The sequence below is a fragment of the Salminus brasiliensis genome, chromosome 16, assembly GCF_030463535.1.
Source record: "Salminus brasiliensis chromosome 16, fSalBra1.hap2, whole genome shotgun sequence".
Lineage (NCBI taxonomy): Eukaryota > Metazoa > Chordata > Actinopteri > Characiformes > Bryconidae > Salminus > Salminus brasiliensis.
Window position 1 is genome coordinate 30,716,046 of NC_132893.1, and position 18,075 is coordinate 30,734,120.

The following is an 18,075-nucleotide window of genomic DNA, read 5'->3' on the forward strand; positions in this document are numbered from 1 at the left end:
TGACCTCCATGATGTCTGAACTTAGCTGTCCAAACTCTTTTGCTCTCTTAATTTATGTCTTGTTTGACCTTCGACTTCTCACCTCTTAATTAGCTGCAGCGGTGTTGGCGTGGGGGCCGCGGCTCTCGGTCAGTGGAGGTGAACAAGGGCTCGGTGGAGAAAGGGTTGAGTCTGCTGGTGCAGCAGGTACTGGGGAAACCATTGGACAAGATGGAGCAGCTTTCCAACTGGGAACGGAGGCCACTCCGCACCAGCCAGCTTCGCTACGCAGGTTAGAAAATTCAGTCAATTAAGCTGCTGTTTATAGTAATTTATAGTAATATTAAAAATTACATTTATAGAATCACTCCATTACCCCACACTCGGTTCGTATGTTAATATTGAATGGATTTGTGTGTTGTTGGTGATGCCCAATGGGAGCATTGGAGCAACTCCTTAGAAAAAGAGCAGGACCTTTTGAAATTGTGATGGTGTTTGTGTGTGTGTTCATGTAAGAAATTTCATGTCTCCTTCTGTCTGTCATCCCTCCCCCATCTTTCTCTTCATCTTACTCTGGCTCTCCTCAGCCGCTGATGCTTACTGCCTGCTGGACGTCTACCTCACCCTGTCCCAGGACCCAAAGGCCTATGGTCTGCCTGAGGATCTTAGCTCAATCCCCTCCAGCCAGCCAGCCAAGAGCAACCAGGAGAAGAAGCCCAAAGACAAGAGCAAGCAGGCCACGGGCCAAAGGGTCAGTCAGTAGTCGGCCCAGCCAGAACACACGCTGCACTTTACTGTAGCAGTTAACAAGCTGGAGGTCTCAAAAATTGCTGTGCTGTCATGGTTACTGTAATAAAAGAGGATATAAAAAGCAGCTGATTTGAGCAAGAAGGGTGCGATTTGAGCTGAGTAAGAGAGATGTGACTGGAGGATAAGTTGTTAAAGCTGAGTGCGGTTTGGGGCTGAGGCTGAAAGTAAGGCTCTATGACGCAGTGTTGTTTACAGGGTTTGAGTAATGCTGCTTTGAGAGATGCTAAATAGAAAGAATCCTAACAGAACAGGCTTTGGTCACATAATATTGGTCCTGTTTCTCATTGGAAGGGTAATTTCATTTTAGACGTCTAATACTGTAGTGGATCAGGTTCTTTCATAGCCAAGATCTTAAATTCCACTCCACTGCACAATTTACTGTTTTCCCGGCTCTAACACACCTCATTCAGTTTGATAATTAACTAATGACTTGAATTATGCATGTTGGAGCAAGTAATTTGCTGAAGGCGTAGGAATGCATTTAACTGCATTATGGTGATGGAATGTTAGGACAGATTATAATAATAGATTGTTAAGTGTTAGAGTTCATTTCTTTTCCAAATAATAAAATATAAATGTTTTAGGTTGTTCTCAAATGTATAAAACACTCCTGGAGTATTGTTTTATTCTCTATCTTCATCTATTTTGTAAATAATTACACTTGTGTATTTTATTCAGTAATCAAAAAATAATAATAATAAAAAAAAAAGGTTTCACTTTTTCTCTGGGTGGGTGTGATGGTCCTCCCTCTCTGTTCATCCCTCAGCATAGTGCTGAGCTTTCAGGGCTGTTAGAAGTCCTTTTTATTTGATTCCCACTCTTTTACTCATGTTAAATAAGTTTGCACACAAGGGGGCGCCGATAGCTTCACAGCAGGATTCTCAGGGGTGTTACGATACTTTCAGCACACCTTTTTTTTCATTCCCGCTCACTCAAATTTAGCAAGACTGACCACAAGGGGGCGCTCTTAGTCCTCAACAAGTTTCACAGCTTCGCAACATGGCTGTTGAGGCCAATTTATGCTTCTGTGTCTCGTCAGCGCAGAGTCTGCGTTGTAGCCTGTGCAGTCGGCCTTCGTTGTTGTGGGTGTTTATATTCATATCACTCACGTTTAGCAAGACTGTCCACAAGGGAGCGCTGTTAGTATTCAAGGTACTTTCGGTGCTTTGCGTCAGAACTATTAGGTGTGTAACGATACTCGCAGCTGACCTTTCTAATCAAATTTACACTCACTTATTGTCTCAGTCACTCGTATAGCAAAATTGTCCACAAGGGGACACTGTTAGTGCTTCACGTCAGGGCTGTTAGGGGTGTAACGATACTCTCGGCTCACCTTTTTAATTGATTCACACTCATTCACTTACGTTTAGCAAGGTTGTCCATGAGGGGGCGCTGTTAATGCTGGAATAGCCTTCAGTGTTTCGTATCAGGGCTGTTAGGGGTGTAACGATATTCCTAGCAGGACTTTTCCTAACAGAAGCTTTTTTATTTAATTTACACTCACTTATTTGCAGCATAATTGCCCACAAGGGTAATATCTGTTGGTGCTTTGCATCAATGACACTGTGTGTCCTTGTTTCAATTTTAATCTCAGTTTAGTCATAATCCGTTTTCAGCTTTTCCCAGCCAGTAGGATGCTCACCAGCATGGGCTTCTGTTAGCTGATGTAACAGAACTAGCAGTTACTAGCAGTGTTCGCCTACAAGAATGTCTTACTGTCCGGTGACGTTGTTTTAGTGGCAGGTTGAATAGATACAGTGCTCTTTTAATGTGTTTTAGAGGAACTGCATGCTAGCTTCCACCCTCATATCTTAGTAGTATTATGTGATGCTGGGTATCCTAAATAGCAGGTGTAGGTCATCCACTGCTAAACCACAGCTAAATTGGGTACAACTCAGGGCTGGGCGATATGGTAAAAATACAATATCATGATATTTAAAGACTTTTTATGCGATACACAATATTTATCACCACACATATAATCACAGACTAAAAACATCAGTAGTGACAAATTCTTATGAACTACTTTTCAGATCCTCTCCTGAACTGAGTACAGTGATTATTATTCAACATTGGCTGCTCTTCATCTAATTAAACCAGTCTAATTACATTGTTAGTAATGAAACCTGCAGCTGATCAGTGATTATTAAGCACTAACATCCATGTCTCCTCCATGTGATTAGAAAGGTAAATTTTTATCACAATAACAAAATTAATCACGAAACGCTTAAATATTGTCATATTGCCCAGCTCTATTTGTGATATAATGTTCTTGGCATCAGGCAGCATATGCTTTGCCATGTTGTATAATAGGTTTTATGTGTTGTAGCTTTTACAGACATGAAGAATTTCAGGTGTCTAATTCCTACCACTAGTTTCTCTAGACTAGTTTCTCTAGACTAGTTTCTCTATGGCCTATTTGAGATCAAATCATATCCTTTCTTTTACAATTAAATTATACAGATGTGTGAAATGAGGGTTGGGCGATTATGGTAAAGGTACTATATCATGATATTAAAAGACATTTTTCACAATATTATCACTAGACATGTAATCACAGAAAAAAACATCAGTAGCAACAGATTTGTATAAACTACAATCTAAATACTCTCCTGTACTGAACACAGTAGTTTCTGAGCTTCATCTAATAAAACCAGTCTAATTACACTGTTAGTAATGAAACATGCAGCTGATCAGTGATTATTAAGCACATTATTAAGTCTCCTCCATGTGCTTAGAAAAGCCTTTTGTTATCACCATAACAAAATTTTTCAGGATACAATAAAATATCGTCATATTGCCCAGCTCTACGTACAACTTTATTTTATTAGTCCCGGAAGATGCTTTGTAGATTATTAGCTTACCCCTAGTTTACCATCTAGTTCACCTAAATATCTATAAAATGCACCTGAATAACATTTATAAGATATAAGAGGATGTATAAAAATACGAAATTCTAAAAAATCTGGACCTAAACTTAATCCTGATCTTCACTTCAAGCCCAAACCTGAGCCTAATCCTAATACTATGCTAAACTGAATCAGAACCACTTAGTAATAGTTACTTGTCCTTTACGAGGTCTCATACTTTATGGCCCAGTTTCCACAGTCAGAAGGTTAACCTTGATTGATCCATGAGCTGTTCATTATCCTTAATCCTGAAATTAACAGAACTTCCCCAGAGCAGCAGCTCAGGCGTCCGGGATAAGTTGCCATGGTGATGAACATCCAGGTTTAGATCAAACTAAGTTTTAAATCAATCAAAGTAAATCCTGCTTATGAGACAGACCCCAGACTGAAGGCTGATTTTGATGTTTGACTCGTCCGCCAGGCTCGTAAGAACGTCCAAACCCCAGCAGGTGGTCAGGAGAAGTGTGTGAGAGGCAACGGTGAACAGTGGGAAGCCGCTATTGCGCCGCGTGAACTCAGAGTGGTGTGCGACAACATGCTGCAGGGCCTGGGAAGGTTTCTGCGCTGCCTGGGTGTTGACGTACTGATGCTGGAGAACACCGATGACCACAAAGTAGCAGCCGAGGTGAGACACACATACATGTACACACACATACCCACACACATGGAGATGTGGGCCAGGTTTGAAGAGAACGCACATGCTGTTATTATGCATGCTGAAACTTGTACAGTGTGCAAGGTGTTTTCTGAAGATGTGGGTTGAAAGCTTGGGGGTTGATGTAGGAGGAGTGAGGAGGGCTTGTAATGTGGTGTGTTAAGAAGCCTTTTTCTTACATCTCTCACAGCCTGCCTGTCTCTCTTTTCTATTAACAGATAGCCCGGGCAGAAGGTCGTATTATCCTCACCTCTGGGCAGCCTTACCAGAGTGTAAGTAACACATGTCCAGAGTAGTTGTGTGTTTTCTCTGTTTAGTTTGAGTTCTGGTTGAATAAATGAGTTGTATTTTTTTTTTATTTGATAGTGAAACAAAATACAAAATGTTTGTAATTGCTTTGTACACAAGTTGTCCAGCAAGATTGTCCACATAGGGGGCGCTGGTAGTTCGTAAATAGCGCTCGGTGCGTTGCACCAGGGGTATACCAATACAATCAGCACAGCTTTCTATTTGATTCTCACTAGCTGACTCACACACTCACATTTAGCAAGATTGACCACAAGGGGGCGCTGTTAGGGCTAAAATAGTTAAATCATTTATTAAACTACAAAAGCTGTGCTTTATAGTGTCGCGATTTAACACTTCAGCTAACGCACTGGACACATGCTTGCATGCTAGTCGTGATACAGTGATACAGTGCGATACACTGTGATATGGCTGTATTTTTACATTCCTGTTAGTTAGGGGTGTAACAATCCTCCGAGCACAGTTTTAATTGATTCACACTCACGTTTAGCAAGATTGACCACAAGGGGGCGCTGCTCATAACGATACTCTCAGCACAGCTTTTTAATTTAATTTACACTCTCTCATGTTTAGCAAGATTGTCCACATAGGGGGCACTGGCAGGTAGTAAATAACGCTCGGTGCGTTGCGTCAGGGGTATAGTGATACTCTCAGCACCTCTTTTTGTTTGATTCTCACTCACTCATGTTTATCAAGATTGTCCACTTAGAGGGCGCTGATAGTTCGCAAAAAAATACAACTGGTGCGTAGGACTTGGTGCTTCTTGTCAAGGCTGTTAGGGGTGTAGTGATACTATCAGCACACCTTTTTCTTTAATTTACACTCACTTACTGACTCGCGCACACATGTTTAGCAAGATTGTCCACAAGGGGGGGCTGGTAGCTTGCAAAAAAAAAAAAATCTGTGCATAGGCTGTAGCAACACTCTCAGCACATCTTTTTCTATAATTTACACTCAGTCCCAGACTCACACTCTCGCTTTTATTAGATTATCCACAGAGGGGGGAGGCGCTCTGTGCTTCTCGTCAGGACTGTTGAGGGATGTTACGATGCTCTCAGCACACTTTTTTATTTCATTTTCACTCGCTCAAGTTTAGCAAGATTGTCCTTGAGGGGGTGCTGTTAGTCAAAAAACTTGTCGGCTATTAGGGGAAAAGCGATACTCTCCGCACACCTTTTTATTTGATTCACACTCACTCACTCCACACTGTCCACAAGGGGGCGCTGTTCGTACTCAAACTCTTTTGGTGCTTTGCATCACTGTGTCCTTGTTTCCATTTTAACCCAGTTTTATCTCCGATTTGGTCATAGTGAGATTCTCCACCATTCCTATTCATCCTGATGCCCGTGTGTCACGTTTTCTTTTTTTGCATGTCATGATGCGCTGTTACTCCCCCTGCTGTCTGTGTCTGTGTTCCAGTCTCTAAAGGGGTTTTTTGAGTGGTTCCAGAAAAGCACCACTTTTGGTTTCATAAAGAAGTTAGTTTGCTAAGAATTTTCAGTTTGCTAAATGAGATCTGAGAGAGTCAGGAACCTTTTAATGGTATAACTACTTTCTTTTAATGTGACGATTCTTCTCAAGAATGGTTCTTAATGGAACTAAAAGTGTTTATTGTGGGCCTTTACTCAAAGAGCCCTTTGAAGCACCTTTACTTTTAAGAGTGTATCTCATTTTTGCCTTGTTACTGACCTCTAATTTGTACAAGGTTCTATGATTTACTGTTTGTAGGCCCTTATGTCCTGTTTGTTGTATGCCCTTATGTCCTAGCTCATCATCTTCTATAACTTTTTATAGGCTGGGTGGGGGGGGGGCACTTAATTTTAATGCAACAAGTTTTAATTCCAAGCACTTTTTGATCTACACTCTTAAAGGTGCTACAAATGCTCTTTAAGCGGAGCCATAGAAGTAGTTCCATGAAGAACCAATGAGATCTATGAGCATGAAGAACCTTTTAATGGTTTAAAATAGTGGAACCAAAAGTGGTTCTTCTATGGGATTGCTTAAAGAACCCTCAAAGAGTGTACACCCATTTTCGGAACATATGCCATTGATGTGGTCCCCCCCCCACACACACACATGCTGTGTTTTAATGCTGGGTATGTTGGGCTGTGTTGTTTATAGCTGAGGTCGCAAGTAGCGGAGGGCCGCTGTCTGACCCTGGACTGCTCTGAGAAAGCTCGAGACCAGGCCATCCACGTGCTCAAGCACTTCCACGTCCACCTCACTCCCTCTGACATATTCAGCCGATGCCAGGTCAGTGCGTGTGTGCGTGTGTGCGTGTGTGCGTGTGTGTGTGTGTGTGTCCACATCTCTGCAATGTTATCACCCAGACAGAGTTCCTCTTCCTCTTTAAAAAAAAAACTAACATTTTATCAAGTCAAGTTCGTTGACCACAAACAAAACCAAACAAAACAAACCATCATGAATGTTTGTGGTAGAGGAGATGTCGGGCTTTATCAGCGCGGGGGAGCGCGGGGGCCGTCAGCAGAAAGGAAGCGAGGGAGATAGAGCGCCGCCCTGGAGACCCGTCTACTGTGAATCATTCGTTTGAAGTGCCACTGAGGTATTCAGGGGAACAATGGTGGCTTTTTTTTTCTCTCTTTTTTTTTTTTAACTGTGTGCCGTAAACAAAGGAGGAGGAGATGGGGAATCTCACTCTGAGACAACAGGAGAAGAAAAAGGAGCCTCGGTTTGAGTCCTGACGACACCCTGGCCCAGTCCAGGAGAGCGCCGTTCGCCCCTGCTGCTCTCTGTTTGAGAAGGGTGGCTTATAGGGGTGCAACAATGCCGTGGCATTGACCTGAAGGTGGCAATTCAACTGCATGGATGTTAGAAAGGGAACTCTATTATATTCACGGTGTGGACAAAAGTATTGGGACACTTGCTCATTCATTGTTGTTTTTTTTTTTCCCTAAATTAGGGGGATTCAAAAAAAGTGTATCTCTACTGTCTCTACTGTCCGGGGAAGAAAAACTTTCTACAAGATTGTGGACAGAATTGCTGTGAGGATTTGATTGCATCCAAAGACAAGAGTGTTAGTAAGGTCAGGAAGTTGGATGATCACCACCCCACACAAAATATTGTGTAGAGCACCAACCACCGGCTCAGTGCTATAAATATGAATGGAATGTGAGAGATTTCCACCCGTGATGGCGCAGTTTCTCCTTTCCTGTTGATTTTGAGGGGTGTTTGCCAGTCGTGGCTTTGTCCCATGAACAGAATTTGTCCGTTAGCGCTCTTCTTCTGCACCTTCTTCAAGCACATGTTGGTCCCCACCCTCCCACATCGGTAGCCAATGAGCAATATTGTGTCCTTACAAAGCAGGTGAGAAGCTTAAGATTGGGAGATTAACGCTGGGGAGAAACGTAGTACACTAGATAATGAGGCGAGAGTATGAGTGTGAGCAGTAAATTAAGGTAAATTAACCACAGACCGTTGTTTGTTGTGTGTTTCAGACATTTGACCTCATTCCTATATGACGAGAAAGATGTAGGCGATGCAGGTCAGCCAGGGAGAGGCATAATGGCCGAGAGAGGGAGAGAAAGTGTTGAAATGAGCAGAAGTGGCTAATGAGAAAGTCCGGGAGATAAAGAGGGGGTATTTAGAGAGCAGTGGGGGGAAAAGGGCCTCACGCCTGCGGCAAGCATCTTCAAAGCCAACAGGTGAAGAGATACAGGGCGCGATAGAGGCCGAGGGACAGACAAAGTGTCGGAGCTGAGAAAAAGGAGATGAGGGTAGATAACTCGCTGATTCATCACTACTGTAGCATATCTGCTTTTCATCAGAGTGCAGATCCTCCTCAAGTTCCCCCAGTGCAGACAGACTGTCTGATCGTGGTCGGGCGTGAGAAGACGCACAGTAGGCGGGAGAAACCAGCCCTAGCAAACCAGAGAGGGGCAAGAAAACAAACTTTACAGTAAATAGGTAAGTGAGTAGGAGATGAACTGATCTCCAAAGGGCATGAAGATAAAGAGGAGACGTGCTTTTGCATATTTTAGGCAAGATTGGAGCATTATTTTCATTTTGTAGAATCTGAGAGTGGGAAAAAAAATAATTTTTTTGAGCTCTCAAATACAGCACATGTCCAAATGTTTGTGGACACCCCTTCTAATTCAGCTACTGTGAGTTACAACCATAGCTGACACACACAGTATGTCAAGTTCCTGTAAAGACGTATTGCTAATAGAATAGACCTCTTCCTATAGGCACCATGCCTAATGCCAATCAAATCTTCACAGCAATACTCTCCAAAAAACTAGTAGAAAGCCTTCCCTGGACGGTAGAGACATTACTCCAATGATAGCAGGATCAACTTTTTTCTTTTTTTTCTTTAACCCTTGATTTCAGAAAAAACTGTGAATGAGCAGGTGTCCTAATACTTTTGTCCATATAGTGTATCACTGAATAATCGCTGTATACCGTCAAATACTCACAGCAGTGTTCCTCCATAATCTAGTAGAAAGGCTTCTCTGGACAGTAGAGACAGTAACTACAAGAAGAGCAGGTATTTTAATACCACTGATTTCAGAAGAAACAGTGGACAAGCATGTGTCCCAATACTTTTGTCAAAATATAATATAAGCGATGTATAAATGGTAAAAGCTTCCCTTGTTTTTCTTAAAGTGCTTTAATTTCAACTAAAAGCGCAGTCAGTAGTCATTACCCTAGGAAGGTCACATCCCGTGTCATCTATCCTTCGCTTCATTCGGTTTGGAGGTTCAGCCAACTTGGCAATTTTCAGCCCTACAAAGGTAGATTTCCTGCTGAGATGGACTCCGTTAAATCAGTGGTTCTTAAGTGCTCGTGCCTCAGGACACACATTTGTCCTTTTGTCATGAAGGCACAACCCAAAAGCAATTAACTTTAATTTATTTCTCAAATAAGCTTAAAAGGCCCGTATTCTTCATTTGCCGTCTGTTTGTCTTTGTTCCCGGGGGTCCATTTCAGGTCATGTGAAGTGTACCAGAAACTGTCATGAGTTATTCATACGGGACCAGACTGTTTATGTTACTTTACCTTTAAGACTAATGTAGGCAAACGACCTGATTTGGCTCTGATTGGCTGCCCTGTATTGCACGAGCAGTCCAGGCTGAAACACTGCTTATAACCTGTGTATTGTGAATGGGTGGGGCTAAAGGGCTGTAGGCTGAATAGTGGGTGGATAGGATAAACAGTGAGTTTAAAACCGGCTGTTTATGCAGCGTGGTTTGGGAGGGAGCAGTAGGTTTAACAGTGTTTACACGCTGTGTCAGTTCCTTTTATTTAAGAATGTGAGGAGAGTTTGCTTTTCCATGGTCCTTCTAAGCTTTCAGGACCTCATACATTCGTTTGCTTATACTGTGCCACATAAAACACGGTGTGGTTGCTGGCCCTCTTTTCTGTCCTCAGCGTAAGAAAAACACTCGAGTTAGTGTCATATATGTGACTGAACTGCTGTTTTTTAAGGCTAATTTAATTTGGACTGTAGGCCTGGCCTGCGTGTCACTGTTTAGTGTTTAAGGCCACCAATAACAGGCAAAAACGTGCACCATCAAAAGATGGCTCTATAACTGCCTGATGCCCATGCACATGAGTTTTGGGACATTTTGGGACATTGTGGGACATGTCCTGTTGAGAGGTGAAGTTCCTCTCAAGCTTTAGTTGTAGCAGACACTAAGAGATTTTCAAAACACTAATTGTAGTTGGAGCAACAGCATGAATGTCTTTTCCGAAGTTTTTCTTCGAAGTTTTTATAGATATATAGATACACTATTGGGCCAAATGTTTGTGGACACGACCTTGGGATCATTGTCCGGTTAAAAGGTGAAGTTCCTCTCAAGCTTTAGTTGTAGCAGAAGCTAAAAGAAGCTTGTCTTGCAGTATATCTCTGCGTTCTAGACCATCTATCTGTCTTTCAGTTTAACAAGATTCCCAGTGCTGAGAAAGAGCACCCCAACAACATGATGCTGCCGCCACCATGTTTCACTGTTGGGATGGTGTTTGTTGAGGAATGGGCAGCCTTAGGTTTGCGCCACACACAGCGTGACCAGAAATCTCTTAATTTAATTAATTTAATTAATTTATTTCGATTTTGATTTAATTTGTTGAATTATTTTTACAGGTTTTTTTTTGCAATATTTGTAAAAAAAAATGACTGGAAAATAAATTGAGACAGGACTAAAGTTTGCTGGAAAACAGACACCAGGACTTCAGAAACAATGTGCTTTGGACTGATGAGTCTTGTTTTATTTTCATTATTATTTTATTTTATTTTCATAAATTTATGAAAATGAATTTTCCTTTTTCTCTCAATTTGGTACTACCAGTTAACCCACCCTTTTGTAGCTCTAGCACTAGCAATGGTCCCCATACTGGGAGGGTAAGGACTTAACACATGTTCATGTAATACCAGCAATCCCCTTTTTTTTGATCTGCCACTGATGCGACATTGCCGAGCCTCTGATGCGCTCTGAGGAAGATGCCGGGTCCCCAGCTCCATCACACTAGTTGACAGACGCCAGTGCTGGCCAACATTGCTTAAGACTGATTAGGGGAGAGCGCGCCATCCTGGAGAGAGCACAGTTGACTCTGATGGCTGCTGATGGCAAAGCGGCATGGTTCGGGTTTCGAACTCGTGACCCCCGGGTGGCAGCGCATTAAACCTCTGAGCCAGGACGGATGAATCTTCAGTCTTGCCCTCCTTGCCCTCCCCACATGCAAACTCGACCTTGTGTGTTCTCTCTATTATGGTAGATGCTGTACTTTGACATCCACTGCGACAAGAGCTTCCTGTAGGTACCGTTATAAGGGTCATTTTAGGGTCATTGTTGGAGACTTATTTACACATCTTGTGGTCTGCTAGGATGGTCTGACCTTGTCGTGCTGCCAGTTGTTTTAAATGTTCTCCACTTGTAAATGATGTAGCGGACAGTGGATCAGTGGCTGATTTCTGATTGTTCTGAGATCTTTTTAACCCCCTTTCTCAGACTCCTCTGCATCTACACCCTTCTTTCTGAAGGTCTCAGAGAGCTCTTTGAATCTGGCCATGGCGATGATCTTCACCACTCACTTTTAACTTCAGTCAGGAGCAGACCAGACTAAACGTCTGAGGTCTAAATAAAGACAGGCTCCTCCAGAATCCTCTCTAACCATGCTCTGATCATCTGCAGCTGATGTTCTGCACCTGATTCTAACTTTTCGACATTTGAAGGAGTAATAAATATATTAAATGTGGGGGTGTATTACCTCCATCTCCCGGTATTATTCAACTAAAGCTCAAATGTCCAGATGTTTAAATCTGTTAAAAATAAAGACTGAAGGTTTCCATGTGTTGTGGGGTGAGGTTTTAGCAACCCGGCTTAAATGACATCATCTCAGACCACTTATTTACGTCTCTGCCACAAACCTTCACCCGGGTCTCAGCAGCACTCCTCGTATATGTGTCCTTACTTTAGAAGAATGGCGGCAGCAGCAGCAGCGGTGGTGGTTTTCGGGAATTTGTGCAGCCCTGGGCCTTATGTCCCATATGTCAAGCCTGTGACCACCTACCCCGCCTGAACGGGTGGCCACCAGCCTACCCGGCCGTTTCTCCTTCGTCCATTTGGTTGACGGGCCCCTCGTCCACCTCCACATATGGGGCCTGCTGTCTTGCCGTTTGTGCAGCACTCCCGAACCAAATGTACACACTTTTGGAGGGTGTGTGGGGAGGGGGGGGGGTTCCGTCACAGGCCAAATCGGTCTGTTGGGCCGTGATGGACTGACCGGTACGGGAAGGTGAGTGAAAGAATGCGTAATGAGAAGGAGGGAGGAAGGGAGGGGAAAAAGAGAGAAAGGAGAAAAGACCTTGGAGGAGTTGAATAGAGGTTGCGGAGAGGTGGAGAGGGGAGGGGATGTTGTGGGGTGGGGGGGGGGTTAGAGGTGCACCCCAGGGCTGGTATGTGGAAAGCCCACCCAGGCGAAGTTAACCCTTTTGTTATCTGATTGTAGTGCTTTGATGACCAGTAGCTGGGTGTCTTTCCTCTGGCTGTCCCGGCCAGCCTGAGAGAGGCATTCCTTCACTCGCCCTCGGCTCTAAAGACCCCCTGTGTGGCCCATTGATACCCGTCACCAATCATTAACCCCTCCAGCGCCGGCCCCACCGTAATCCCCACGTCTCTGTGTCTGTCCTTCTTTCCCTATTTCTCACGCTTTCTCTCTCTCTATTCTGTCCTTCCCTCCCGGGCTACTTTCAGTCTGTGTGTTACGTAATAGTGGGACTCTTAACTGTTATAATTTCAGTAGCGGTGGCAGAATGGGATTGAGCTCTATCATGGAAGCAGCCGTGATGAAGGAGCTCTGCTTGGGTGGTGTGAACCTCCTCGCAGGTCCTTTAAAGTCCTTTAAAGAATATTTAAGCTTGTGTCTAGCTCACCTCTGCTGACACTGCCAATCTGCTGAGCTTCTGGAGGAAACAAAGGCTTCTCTCAGCTTCTTTGTGAGAAGTGTGTGCACACAGAGAGCTTTTTGTAGTAATTGGATCAACGGCATGAATGTCTTCATGTTGAAGTTCCACGATTTTAGATACATAGATATATAGATACACTATTGGTCCAAATGTTTGTGGACACCCATTCTAATGAATGCACTCAGCTAGTTTAAGTTGCACCCATTACTGGCACAGACACGCAATGCTTGTCTAGTCCCTGTGGAGAAGTACAGCCAATAGAATAGGACTCTCTGGAGCAGATGAGCATGAACCCATTGGCACCATGCTGCATAATGCCAGGTGTGGGCTAGAGGGGTATAAAGCCCCCCAGCTGTGGAGTCTGGAATGATGGATGATGCTTTATCCAGTACTTTTGGGATGAGTTGGGGATGAGGTGGTGGGGTGATCTTCCAACATTTTGATGTCACTTACACTTTTATCTCTGAATGAGTTTTTCTCTATTAAGGTTTTAGAGGTATTTAAAGTCCAGTCCATACCGTCGAATGCAAAGGTTCTGGCAACCTGCTCAGATGTTTGGTTGTCGTCCGCAAGGTTTCAATGTTTTTTAAGCAGTGCACTTTTGCACCTCATGGTCAAATACTGCCAATTTCTGTTTATTTGCTTAATTAAAAGCAACATTGTTGCATTTTAACTTAAATGTGTTGCTCCACTGACCTATAATAGGAAAACTGCGTCTCTATCTTTGCTACTCTGGGCTCTACATGCTGCTGCTGCACTATGTGACTCATATTTACATATTTACCCCCTCAGTGCACATGCTTCTTTCACTTTCACTAGCAGTTCTGTATTGTTTAGCTTGTCCACAAATGCATGTGTAAAGCGTGTCTGTCTTGAGGGGAGCATGAATTCACAGCATGAATTGCTCTTCCTGACTGTAGGGGGAGCCCAGGAGCAAGAAATACCAGTTCTTGCATAATGCTGCTTTAACATAAAACATCTAAATATATTTTTTAACAAAGTAATACAACTTTTTATACAATTTTAATTTTTTATCTGTTTATTTTTATCCAGTATGTTACATTAAAAATTAAAAAGTAATTAAAAAATCCTGCACCCAGTACTTTACACATAGGGCCCAGCTCATTCCCTTCACCCTTATTTTAACCCACCCAGGTTGCAAGGTCTTCACAGGGGTGATCAGCTTTTGCATTTTATAAGTATTACAAATTACATATCTTATTATATTAATTATAAATATCTTAGAAATAGATATCTAAACATGCACTAAACATGGCTGTAGAGGAGCTGTAGAGGAGCTGTCCATTTATTTATGCACAGTACAGAACATAGTACAGGAGGACAATAATGATCCATAATCAGGAGAGTCTAATAATCTAATCCCATTGGCCTGCTGTGCCTCTCCTGATTGGCTGTCTTTGCGCTTTGTCGATGGCCGTTTCACTTTGATGGGGGTAAATCTGCACGTTTTAATTCAGCCTGTCATTTTATTACTCTGACATCATGTCTTTTCCACACCGTTAAATTTGCGTGTGACATCGATTCCACCAGCCCGACTCGCTCGGACTCTCGATCCCAAGCCATTTCTCCAATTTCATCAGTGAGAAGTATTTTTTTTTGTCTTCTGAAACCAGGGCCGGCGTTTAGGAAGGAGCTCTGCAGATGGCGTGAGATTTCTCAGCAGCGGTGTTTAGCGTGCCGCTGGACGCTCGTCGCTGGTAGACGCTGACTTCCTCGTCCAGCATCAGATGTCTGCCGTCTGTTTTTAGAAGTGTGGAGATGGGACAGATAGCCATGGCCACCGCCTCAGACAGGCTGGTGGCACTAGGGTTCCCACGATCCCTCTGGGGGTTGGAGGAGGGAGGGGGGGGGGGTGACAGGAACTGAAACAGCGTGAGAAGATAGAGTGAGAGAGGAAGAGAAAGAGAGAGCGAGTGTGTTTTAAAAGAAGGATTTCGCTCAGAGCTTTGATCTACAAAAGAGGCAGCAGGCTGAGAACACGGGCAGAATGTGAAAAGACGGGCAGCTCTGAGGTTCCACTTCAGTGGCATCTTACACTGGGGTGTGTGTGGGGATGTGTGTGTCTTCGTGCGAGCCTGGATGAGTGCGTATGTTAGGTCAGCACAATAAGGAACAAGTGCCGTATTGCGGTTGTATTTAAAACACATCACAGAGCTTTGAGACGCAGGTCTGAGACTGGCCTGAATTACTGGGACAGAGGTGGTGTTCTAGGGCTGTGTGTGTTGGTGGGAACCCGACGATACGATATGTATCACGATACACGGAGTTACGATTCAGTAGATTTAGATTTTTAATCCAATTTTCGGAAAAACAGTATTGCAGACCATAATAATTACAATACTTTCATATGTACAGTATTGCAGACCATAATATCACGATACTTCCATATGTACAGTATTGCAGACCATAATATCATAATATTTCCATATGTACAGTATTGCAGACCATATCACAATATTTCCATATGTACAGTATTGCAGACCATAATATCACGATACTTCCATATGTACAGTATTGCAGACCATAATATCATGATACTTCCATATGTACAGTATTGCAGACCATATCACAATACTTCCATATGTACAGTATTGCAGACCATAATATTGTGATACTTCCATATGTACAGTATTGCAGACCATAATATTACGATACTTCCATATGTACAGTATTGCAGACCATATAACAATACTTCCATATGTACAGTATTGCAGACCATAATATCATGATACTTCCATATGTACAGTATTGCAGACCATATCATGATACTTCCATATGTACAGTATTGCAGACCATAATATCGTGATACTTCCATATGTACAGTATTGCAGACCATAATATCGTGATACTTCCATATGTACAGTATTGCAGACCATAATATTACGATACTTTCATATGTACAGTATTGCAGACCATAAAATCACGATGCTTCCATATGTACAGTATTGCAGACCATATCACAATATTTCCATATGTACAGTATTGCAGACCATAATATTGTAATACTTCCATATGTACAGTATTGCAGACCATAATATTGTAATATTTCCATATGTACAGTATTGCAGACCATAATATCATGATACTTCCATATGTACAGTATTGCAGACCATATCACAATACTTCCATATGTACAGTATTGCAGACCATAATATCATGATACTTTCATATGTACAGTATTGCAGACCATAATATCACGATACTTCCATATGTACAGTATTGCAGACCATAATATCATGATACTTCCATATGTACAGTATTGCAGACCATATCACAATACTTCCATATGTACAGTATTGCAGACCATAATATTGTGATACTTCCATATGTACAGTATTGCAGACCATATCATATTTCCATATGTACAGTATTGCAGACCATAATATCATGATACTTCCATATGTACAGTATTGCAGACCATAATATTATGATGCTTTCATATGTACAGTATTGCAGACCATAATATTACGATACTTTCATATGTACAGTATTGCAGACCATAAAATCACGATGCTTCCATATGTACAGTATTGTAGACCATATCACAATATTTCCATATGTACAGTATTGCAGACCATAATATTGTAATACTCCCATATGTACAGTATTGCAGACCATAATATCATGATACTTCCATATGTACAGTATTGCAGACCATATCATATTTCCATATGTACAGTATTTCAGACCATAGCTCACCTGATTTACCATCATTAAGCCCTGATTTACCACCAAACCAGGTGTTGATCTGAGAACTCTAAATAATACTAGACTCCATGAGGAGAACTTTGGAGATGTTCTAATGATGAACACAGTGATGGAGAACCACCAGCACTTTCTGTAGGAATGATGTTAGTGTTTATTCTAATATCAGTGTTAAGTAATATTAATGCTACAATGCCTATAACACAGCAGGGTCCTTAAAGCCAAGGAGTTGCCTTTCAGTTTTCCAGGACTATGTCATTCACTGTGTGCTTCAGACTGTTTTGAAGGATGTTAAAAAAAACAAAACATTAAAGCTTCGTACAGTGCTGTGAGAGCTTCCCTTTGCTGAGGTTTCATGTGAAATTTCATGTCCAATCAAAACAAGCTTTATCACATTTGTAATAGGGGTTGGCAATATGCCTAAATTTAATCGAAACAGTGATAAGGTTTAGTAGTCTGGTTTAGTTGGATGAAGTGCAGCAGATTTTGAATATAAGCCATTGTTCTGAGTATGGGAGAGTATTTAAATAGCAGTTTTTGAGAATCTGCTGCTACTGATGCATTCTGTCTGCTTGAAGAAATACCACGATAAATATTGTGTATCGTGAAAGTCTATTTAAATATCGTGATGCAGTATTTTTACCATATCGTCCAGTCTTAATTTGTGAGACATGAGTTTAGCAAACGGCAGAATGCAAGCATGCAAGAGTTCATTTTCAGCTTTATTAATAAGCTCAGAGCCTGTACACTGACCCACACTTCAGTTTTCACTTTTATAAAAACACTACTGTGATAAATAACATCAGTTTCATAGGCCCTAAAATAGACCCCTGTGGGACCCCACAAAATATGCTAAACAGTTGCCAAACGATTTGCAATAGTTTTTACATTCGAATTAATTGCAGAATCATAAAAGAAAAAGTTTATTAGGATTAAAGAGGATTAAATGTGGTCTAGTACCCCAATAAATGTGTTGATATGATGGCTTGTAATTGCTGATATGCTTTGTTTTGCAGCTTGTGTCTGTTTGTGTGTCCCATGAGGTGAATCCGCTTGCCTCTCTCAGCATATCAGTAGCAGTTTAGTTCCTTTTTCTGGTCTTCGTACTTCCCTTTTACGTATTTTCCCCCTTTGTGTTTGATGAGATCTAACGGTTATACAGAGCTGATTCAGACACTGTGAGAAACTCAAGTTCTTTTCAAAACCAAAGTTGAAGCCAGACATTTCTGAGCCTCTGTGGTCTTAACACCCTCACCCCCCCCCCCCCC

At 42.2% G+C, this 18,075-nt stretch overlaps 1 protein-coding gene across 1 annotated transcript in view; it reads left to right on the forward strand.

The window, feature by feature from the left end:
• exd3 (exonuclease 3'-5' domain containing 3) overlaps window positions 1-18,075 on the forward strand; it is a 66,243-nt gene that overhangs the window by 21,213 nt on the left and 26,955 nt on the right. The window contains exons 14-18 of the mRNA XM_072659320.1: window positions 94-271; window positions 567-730; window positions 4,120-4,323; window positions 4,572-4,625; window positions 6,781-6,912. Coding sequence (XP_072515421.1) covers window positions 94-271; window positions 567-730; window positions 4,120-4,323; window positions 4,572-4,625; window positions 6,781-6,912 — 732 coding nt within the window. The remainder of the gene's footprint in view (window positions 1-93; window positions 272-566; window positions 731-4,119; window positions 4,324-4,571; window positions 4,626-6,780; window positions 6,913-18,075) is intronic.